Genomic DNA, 10,159 nt, shown 5'->3' with positions numbered 1-10,159 from the left:
GACAGAAGTTTATCTAAATCTAAAATAAAGGTTTGGAGCTACAAAGTTATCTGAAAAAAAAAGAATATATATATATATATATATATATATATATATATATATATATAATATTATTTGAAATGATAAATAACAATTTTTTTTAAGTTGTGTGTTGTGTTCAGATTTAGGGTTTTGTTGATCCACTAGAAGTCATTGGCTCGGATTCACAAAGCACTTACGCCGACGTATCTCGAGATACGCAGCGTAAGTGTAAATATGCGCCGTCGTATCTATGCGCCGTGCCCATAAACTGACATACGCCTGAAAATAGGCTTCATCTGACGTAACTTTCCTACGCCGGCGTATCGTGGGCGCATATTTACGCTGGCCGCAAGTGGCGCTTCCATTGATTTCCTATTTAAATATGCAAACGTACATGCGCGCGGTGCATAATATACACGGTTTGCGTAAGTCGTACGTCCGGCGTAAAGCCATTCCCCATATAGGAGGCACAACTCATGCAAAGGCATGGACCAGGGAACACAGCCGTCGTATTTTACATTGTTTGCGTAGTTCGTGATTATGGCTAGGCGTAGGTTACGTTCACGTCGTAGGTAGTGATTCGACGTATCTTAGGCAGTTGTTTTGACGTGATTCTAAGCATGCGCACTGGGATGCGGCCACGGGACGGCGCATGCGCCGTTCGTTTTAGGTACTTCTATGGCGCTTGGCCCATCATTAGCATGGGGTCACGCCTCATTAGCATGGCTCACGCCCACTTCCACCTACGCTGGCTTACGCCGAGGAAACCCATCGTAGATTTGAGAGCGAGTGGGAGCAAGTGCATTGTGAATACTGTGCTTGCCTCTCTGCGCTGCTTCGGCGTAGCGTATATTCGATACGCTACGCCGGCATAAATATGCACCAATGTATGTGAATCCGGGCCATTATATGTTTTTTGTATGTTATTAGTATATAATGTCTGACTGATGTGTTTTATAATAGATAGTGAGACCTGTTGCATTCAATCATCCCCAAGTGTGTCCTGACGAAGCAATATAGTGAAACGCGTTGACGCACAGGGGCTGAATGATTCGTTGTTAAAAAAAAACTATTTTTGTTTATTATACTTTCGTCCATCTTCTCTACAAAGTCCGATTCAGAGCCTTTGACGGTTCATTTTTTCCATAAACTCATTATATGTAAAAAAGTAAAGCTTTGTTCAGAAGAAGTCTCCTCCTCCTCCACCACCACCGTCATCATCATCGTCCCCTCCAGCCCTCCCCCTCTTCTTCTTCTTCTCAGGGCTCTCCAGTTTGTACTTTATCCTGCGGATCGGGTCGCTGATGCTCTTGGAGGCAGTTGAGTCACAGAATTCTTCTGGTAAGAAGTTCCTATCAATCATCTCAGACACTTCCTGCCAGTTCTGGAAGCATGGAGGTCCCAGGCGTACAACTTCATCCACTGCATTAGGGGAGATCACCTGTCCAGAGGGTTTGAGGACTACAAGGACCGGTACTTCTGAGACTGAGAACTGGACTTCAAGGTCCCTAAAAAATTATAAAAGGAGGTTACAGAACAGTGGTTTATAATTTCTTAAATTATGTTATAGCATTAAAGTGGACCCACCATCTGATATGTTTTGCATGCTTGAGAAGTAATGTGAACGTATCATTTTACAGTTACCTATTACTAGTCAAAAGGATCACAGTTCTGTGGTTGGTGTATTGCCAGCCACAGAACTGTGATCTTTTGACAAGTAATAGGTAACTGTAAAATCCTCTTTTCTTTCCAGAAGGATTGAGTTATCTTTTTCAGGCATTATTCAGGGTCAGGATGTTATACTTAGGCCGCGTACACATGGTCGGACAAAACCGATGAGAATGGACCGAGGTTCAGTTTCATCGGTCCAAACCGACCGTGTGTATAGCCCATCGGTCTGTTGTCCTTGGGTCCAAAATTTTAAAACATGCTTTAAAATCGAACCGATGGCCCGCTGCCCGATCGGTCCAAACCGATGGTTAGTACAGAAAGCATCGGTTCAAAACCCGCGCATGCTCAGAATCAAGTCGACGCATGCTTGGAAGCATTGAACCTCGTTTTATTCAGCACGTCGTGTGTTTGACGTCACCGCGTTCTGACCCGATCGGTTTTTGGAACGATGGTGTGTACACACATCAGACCATCAGGCCACTTCAGCAGTGAACCGATGGAAATGCCCCGTCGGAACAATCTCATCGGTTTGGAACGACCGTGTGTACGCGGCCTTAGACTGAGATACTGGCCCAAGGATGACACAGGTCATAGTGCTTGTGCAGTTCTTGGCTGTGTACACAAATGTTGGACACAGATCAGCTCCTGTTGAAGCCTCCCACCTTGTGACTTGCTACAAAGTATGACCTGTTTCACATGGGCTTCAGCTTTTGTAAGAGCAGTGTGAACAATAAGTATTGGCAAAGCATTTGCAGAGCTTTCAGCAAGCTTTGTTGAAGCTTTTAAAGTACCATTCTGCTCCAGTTTGTAAATGTTGAATACAAATCCTAATGTTCCAATCGATCGATTGCCGCATCGCTCGCTTGTCGTCTGACAGGCTCCCCGCCAGCCTCATGCCCTGTACACACAACCGGTTTTCCTGATATGCCAAAACCCAATGTTTTTCCTGATGTGATTCCTCTCAAGCCTGCCTTGCATACACACGTTCAGTCAAAAAAACGCTCGACCAAAACGCGGTGACGTCCCACACGTACGAAGGCACTATAAAGGGGAAGTTCCATTCCAATGGTGCCACCCTTTGGGCTGCTTTTGCTGATCTTGTGTTAGTATAAGTTTGGTGAAAGACAATTCGCGCTTTTCAGCCTCGTGCTCTTCAGTCTGTTACAGCGTGACGAATGTGCTATTTCCATTACGAACACTATTTTTACCAGAACGAGCGCTCCTATCTCATACTTGATCCTGAGCATGCACGTTTTTTTTTCCCCTCGGAAAAGCATGCACACGAGCGGTTTTCGCGACGAGAAAAAGACTGACGGGAAACACGACAGGAAAAAATAGAGCAGGTTCTAATTTTTTTGCGGGCAGTTTTCTTGTTGGGAAAACTGCTATTGTGCATACACACGACCGGTTTTCCCGATCAATCTAAAAAATGGCAGTTTTCTCGTCGGGAAAACCGGTCGAGTGTACAAGGCATTAACAGGTTGCATCTTTGGCGGCTCCCCACCTCATGGTCTCATCCCGAATCCAGGCGGTTGCTTCTCCTCCTGACCCATCAGGACTTAGCACTCAGGACCAATTGGGTCTTAGGAAACGTCATGAGACCCGATTGGCCAGGAGTAGAAACAGGAAGACATTAGCAAATATTAATTTGCTAATTTCACACAACTGGGTGGGCTCAGAGCGTTAATCAGGCTCTAATCATGTGCGCCCTGTATGTAGATTAGAGACTGGGTACATGGATTCGGGGGGCGGCACCCTTGCTCCCCTAATTGATGGGTCAGCACTGCTGAAAAGACAGAATGACAAATCCTTTGGCAAGTAAAACAGCTCTTAAATATGTATTTCACTGTTTGCCTGGAGCTGAGCTTTTAAAGAACAAAAGAGAGCAAATGAGAGAAGGTAATTAAGCTTTGCACACACTTAAAGTGCCTAATTTTCCTCCATTGTTTGAATGACTTTGTTGGTAGAGACTCAGAGACACTCTGTAAAATCTAGCCTGGTATAGGAAGAATCTGGCTAAAAGGCAGTCCTCCCCATACATATAAGAAGGCCAGTATGGTGGCCTGAGTTTATGGGAGGAGCCCGGAGGGTATTTAAGCAGCCCACTCACACATGCTCTTTGTCGGTTCAGTGTGCAGTACTACATGTCACTGGGCCGACTCTTCCCAGCTCACCTCATGTCCGTGAGTCTGCGCATTCAATCGCATTCAACATCGCAAGCGCTTTGCGGCTTCTCCCTTCATGGTCTTCGCCGGCGGTTCCCGCTTACTTCGCAGGTAGGATTCAAACCTTTTCGTATCTTGTGCAATCTTACAATTCGTTATGCTTCCTATCCTGCATCCCTTTTGGGAAAAAATCTGCCTGAGTTACTTTTGCTCATGTTTCAACATCATTTGGCTCAGGCGTAGTACATTTGTAACTTCCTTCTGCCAAACATACGATTCATTTGTAAATCCATTTGGAGATTAGCATGTGTTTGTATGGGTTCTTTGGCAGATTGAGGTGGTAATTGGACTCACATGGTGCCTTCTCTGCACTTGATTAGCCTGGGGGGATGGGTGGTTGGTAGGTGTTCGGTTTCAAAGCAAGGGGTAGCATACACTCTACAACCAATTCGTATCAGATTCGTTCAATACTCCTTACTATCAATTCGTATCGGATTCATTTCACGCATTTTACAACCATTTTGTATCACATACATTGCATACTTTCTACCGTTGTCATTCATTGTTTCCCCCATGTCGTGTGTTTTAGTTCCCACAGCGGAACTTACGAATTGCTTGTACACGGCTCTTCTCTCTCATTTATTTACCAAAGTTATTGCCTGTGTGTCATGCATGGCGCCACACCACACTCTTGGGATGCGTTGCACATCCACTCCAGTCCAAAGCAAACCCAGTCGCACGTTCACTGTCCCAGGTAGGATTCGTTAGCTTGTTTGTCATGTCAAATTCGTGGCCACTCATGGTGTCACCTGTACCATATGTTTGGTTCCCGCAGTGGAGCTTACAAAGCATTGATACGCACTTCTCGTGTTCTATTTTCTACACCAAACCTTGTTGTTTTGCCCCATGCACGGCATCACGCTACACATTCCCGACATGTTTCACTCCAGCCACAGTCCGCCGCAAACTCACTCGCATGGCCCACTGTCGCAAGTAAGATTTACACATTCTTTATGTCTTATCAATTTGCTACCATTCGTTGTCTCCCATATCGTTCATTAGTGGCCCCTATGGAACCTACGATTCAAACAGGCGTTGTCCTTCTACCTTATACTGCTTGCTTAAGGTACAAACAAACCAGGTGTTTCTATCCTTTCTCAGTAACCCAATTCTTATTGATTGAGACCTTGCAACCACGCAAATCATCTCAGCAGTCTGATACCCTTGCTGAGACCTTTGCAACACATGACCCTTACAAAATGCAAAAAAAAAAAAAAAAAAACGCAAAAAGAAAAAAAATATATAAAACGCAGAAAAAAAAAAAAAAAAATATTGCCACCACGTAATCTCAGCCCAGCAACCTGACACCTGTTGAGACCGTTGCAACGATGCAAAATTCGTCTCCACAGCCTGACACCCTTGTTAAGACCCTTGCAAACGCAATACCGTCTTAGCAGCCCCACACTCATCGAGACTCTTGCAACCACACTAAATCGTCTCAGCAGCCTGACACCCTTGTTAAGACCCTTGCAACACATGACCCTTACAAACGCAAAAAAAAAAAAAAAAACGCAAAAAGAAATATGAAAGTGCAGAAAAAAAATGCCACCACACAATCTCAGCCCCGCAACCTGACACCTGTTGAGACCGTTGCAACGACGCAAAATTCGTCTTCGCAGCCTGACACCCTTGTTGAGACCCTTGCAAACGCAATAACGTCTCAGCAGCCCCACACTCATGGAGACTCTTGCAAGCACAGAAAATTGTCTCAGCAGCCTGACACCCTTGCAAATGCAATACCGTCTCAGCAGCCCCACACTCATGGAGACTCTTGCAAGCACGCAAAATTCGTCTCCGCAGCCAGACACCCTTGTTGAGACCCTTGCAAACGCAATACCGTGTCAGCAGCCCCACACTCATGGAGACTGTTGCAAGCACACAAAATTGTCTCAGCAGCCTGACACCCTTGTTAAGACCCTTGCAACACATGACCCTTACAAAAGTAACAAAAAAAAATTAAATAAAAAAATAAAAAAAAAATAATAAAAAAAAAAAGCAGAAAAAAATAAATTGTCACCACACAATCTCGGCCCAGCAACCTGACACCTGTTGAGACCATTGCAACCATGCAAAATCGTCTCAGCAGCCTCACACCATTGTTGAGATCCTTGCAAACGCAATACCGTCTCGGCAGCCCTACACTCATCAAGTCCCTTGCAACCACGTAATACCGTCTCAGCAGCCTCACACCATAGTTCAGACCCTTGCAAACGCAATACCGTCTCAGCAGCCCCACACTCATCAAGGCCCTTGCAACCACGGAATACCGTCTCAGCAGCCTCACACCATAGTTCAGACCCTTGCAAACACAATACCGTCTCAGCAGCCCCACACTCATCAAGACTCTTGCAACCACGCAATACCGTCTCAGCAGCCTCACACCATTGTTGAGTCCCTTGCAAACACAATACCGTCTCAGCAGCGCCACACTCATCGAGACCCTTGCAATACTGTCTTGAGCAACCTCCCACTCTTCAAAGACCTTTGTGACCATACAGTCTCGCCCCAGCAACCTGGCATTCATTGAGACCCTTGCAGCCAGACAAATCATCTTTGGCCTCATGTACACTGCTGTTGGTAAAAAAAAAAAAAAAAAAAAAAAAAAATGGGTTCAGACGGATGTTCAGAGGCATTTGAAACGCCAATGCCTGTAACAGCTTGTAAACACTGCCAGATGCGATAACTCATGTTTACCAGCGTTTCATTCACAGTCGTTTTCATAAAAAAATTAAAATAAAGGGGAATATTGTCTCAGCAACTTGACACTCATTTAAAACCCTTGCTAAATGTAATATCATCTCAGCTACCTGACACCCTTCTAGACCTTTGCAACCACACAATCTCATCTCAGCAACCTGACACCCGTTCAGACCTTTGCAGCCATACAAAGTCATCTTAGCAACCTGACACTCATTTGAGACCATTGCAAATGCAATATCGTCTCAGCAACCTGACACCCATTTAGACCCTTGCAGCCATACAAAGTTGTCTCAGCGGCCGACACTCATTTGAGACCATTGCAAAACGCAACATCGTCTCAGCAACCCCTCACTTGTTGAGACCTGTGCAACCACACCATGCCATCTCAAAACAAACCTCATAATCGAGACCTTTGCAACCACGCAATATCGTCTCAGCAAACCAGACTGAGACCCTTGCAACCACCAATACCATCAAACCTTCATACTCAAGGCCCCTGCCACCACACAATATCGTCCCAGCAACCTGACACTCACTGACACCCTTGCAACCGCACAATATTGTCTGCAGTAGTATAAAACACTTAGCGGCACGCACCTACGTGCAAACCCGAATACAAACTAAACTTGCAAACACACCTCAGTGACAAACAATCAGCCACACAAACACACAGTGGCACCCAGTTGGCCATCATCTTCAGTGGCACGCGGGCCACTCATCTTTTCTCAGTTTTTTCCCTGCGGTTATTTCAGGTTTTCATCCAGCACCAGCGAGTGCACGTTGGCCTGCGAGTGCACGTTGGCCTGCGAGTGCATGTACATCGTCTTGTTGAGCACCTGTGTATTGTCTTGATTTTCTCACACCAATGCAAGATCCAGTCCAAGTTCTCAAACTAGACTAAGCATCAGTAGCAGACTTCGCTATGTGGGACAACTTCCCCACCTGATAGAACATCATTTCAATCTTCATCCCGGCAGTGTCAGCCGAGCCACCAAAGGCTTTTGCAGCCATTTTTAGGCCGCCACTGGTTCTCCAAAACTTGGCCCCCAGAAATTCTCTTAAATTTTTGCTTCACCCAGTCTTCATCACGCCTCGTGCTGCACCCCATCGTGGCAGCTGCCCAGGTCTGGGACCACACTTGAACAGGACAGACACTGTTCTTCACCACAGACAATCAAGCCACAGCCGACATCATCAATTAAGGTAGATCTAAGTCACTCCCCATCACTTCCTGCGCCGGCTCGCGCAGCTGTCACTCCGTCACCAGTTAATATCTTATGTAGACCTTTTCCAGGCAAATGCAAAAAGCAGCTGATGCGCTTTCCTATTCCAACCTTGGAATGGATGTTTTTTCCAGCAAGAGCCTGGAGCCGACCCAACAACTATCCCTGTCCCACCATGGACATTGCTGACGATGGACTGAAGTCGCATCTCGCCAACGCAATCCAACTTATTAACCACTCCTTGGCACGCAACACACTGAAGGCCTATCGCACTGCTTGAAACACTAATCGCAAATTTTTGGCCCCTTGCCCCGGAGCAGCAATAGACAACGTTGGACACATCCTAGCCTTCATATCGTATTGCCACATGCAGCTGACCATTTCTCAATACTATCACGCCATATCTAGATGGCATCCAGCATTTCCTGTCCCTGCAGGACCCCAGTAAACCGTCAGTATTCTCGAGCCCATGCAGTCAAGTCCCTCCTACAGGGCATACAGAAGCACCAACCTGTAGTCAGTGGCAAGCACCTACCTTTCAAGAGTCCCCTCTTTAGGCACATGTCTAAAATCCTTACTCGTTCCCTGTTTAGGGCTTTGCCCAGTCTAGTCACCCAACAGCCATCTACGGTTCCCTACAACCTAGTGAATTTAGTCAGCGGCTCCGGGAGTCACACACTGCTCCGACGCCACCCGACTCGCTTTCGAACCACTACACTCTCACAGTCTGCAAACGCAACAAACCAGCCCCTGGGGTTGTCATCAACCTGTTTCAGACTGACAACGCCTGACGCCCAGTGACGGTCCTCGACCCACTACTGCTCCATCTACCCGGCCAATCTGATGGTACCTTTCTAAACCAGCTCCCTGAGTGTCAGCCAGTGTGTCAAGCATGTCAGAATCCTCCTAAGTAACTTGGGCTTCAAACCCCAGTCAGTTCTCTGGACATTCTTTCCGAATTGGAGCAGCCTCAGTTGCCTCCCAACAGGGAGTACCAGGCTACGTAATCAAGATACCAGGCTGATGGAAGTCTCCTTGTTTTGCCACATACATCCCAAATCCTAATGAAGGAATGGCACAAGCCTTTACCAAGCTGGCTCAATAAATACAAAAAATCAATATAAACTATTTCCCTATCTGAGTCTTTTGCCCCCTTTTCTTGGCATACTGACCAGAACACCAAGGCACACTTCAGGTCTATTTATGTTGTAAGTCTTGTCGCGTGTTTATGTGATCCGCATCTCTCTCAGAGGGTAACGACCATAAATAAGAAGGCCAGTATGGTGGCCTGAGTTTTTGGGAGGAGCCCGGAGGGTATTTAAGCAGCCCACTCACACATGCTCTTTGTCGGTTCAGTGTGCAGTACTACATGTCACTGGGCCGACTCTTCCCAGCTCACCTCATGTCCGTGAGTCTGCGCATTCAATCGCATTCGACACCCTCCCGCCCTTCCCTTTTTCAGGGCACTTCTCAGCATATCCTTCAATTAACTACCCATTACTTACCTTGGGTATGCCCCCTTTTCTTGGCATACTGACCAGAACACCAAGGCACACTTCAGGTCTATTTATGTTGTAAGTCTTGTCGCGTGTTTATGTGATCCGCATCTCTCTCAGAGGGTAACGACCATAAATAAAATATAGTCTAATTAACACACCATAACATAAAAGATAATGACTTAGTGACACTAAGCAGTCCATATCACATAAAGCTCCAGTAATAATCACATCCTAAGAGTCCTAATCCATAACTAAACCTGGATTACTAGGAAATGGAACAGCAATGATGTACAGTAAGAGCATAATTACTAGGATTGGGAAAAATCTGTTTAATATTATATCTCATGGTTGGGCTTAAAGAATTAAAGCCATTTATCATGATTTCAATAGAAAAATGTAAGTACCTATATTAACTGTTTCAGCTCTGATTCATCTCCTATGAACCTGAATAATTTTTACATTGGACTATTCCTCTACTGCAACCGGTCTCAATTAATGGCCCTGAACATTCCTCCAACTACATGCTGATACCTTATTAATCTCAATATGATTATCCTTGTCCAAGAATGTAATGGAAAGTGTGAAAGTTGGGAAACCACCATGTTCTGATTTCATAATCCAATCCCCTGGTGCCTTTAGGTATGAGATAGGTGTCAGCTGTTGGAGTTGCATGGCTGAAGGTCAAAATTGTTGTCGCTAGGATAGAGATGTATAAATGGCAATATATACGGGTGACCAATGAGGTTGAAGGCCCCCGACCCTGTTTAGAGATGCGTATAAATGCTAAGGTGTGCTCCTAGCACTTATTAGAACCAAAGAA

The 10,159-nt window shown here is 45.6% G+C and overlaps 1 protein-coding gene across 1 annotated transcript in view; it reads right to left on the bottom strand.

The window, feature by feature from the left end:
• Positions 1 to 1,071: 1,071 nt before the first annotated feature.
• Positions 1,072 to 10,159, bottom strand: part of NXNL1 (nucleoredoxin like 1) — a 34,212-nt gene continuing 25,124 nt past the window's right edge. Inside the window, exon 3 of the mRNA XM_040346354.1 lies at positions 1,072 to 1,529. Within this exon, the coding sequence (XP_040202288.1) occupies positions 1,202 to 1,529 (328 nt within the window). The 3' untranslated portion in view covers positions 1,072 to 1,201. The remainder of the gene's footprint in view (positions 1,530 to 10,159) is intronic.

The sequence above is a fragment of the Rana temporaria genome, chromosome 3, assembly GCF_905171775.1.
Source record: "Rana temporaria chromosome 3, aRanTem1.1, whole genome shotgun sequence".
Taxonomy (NCBI): Eukaryota; Metazoa; Chordata; class Amphibia; order Anura; family Ranidae; genus Rana; species Rana temporaria.
Note: the sequence above shows the minus strand (reverse complement) of the source record. Positions and strands in the feature narration are given on the sequence as shown.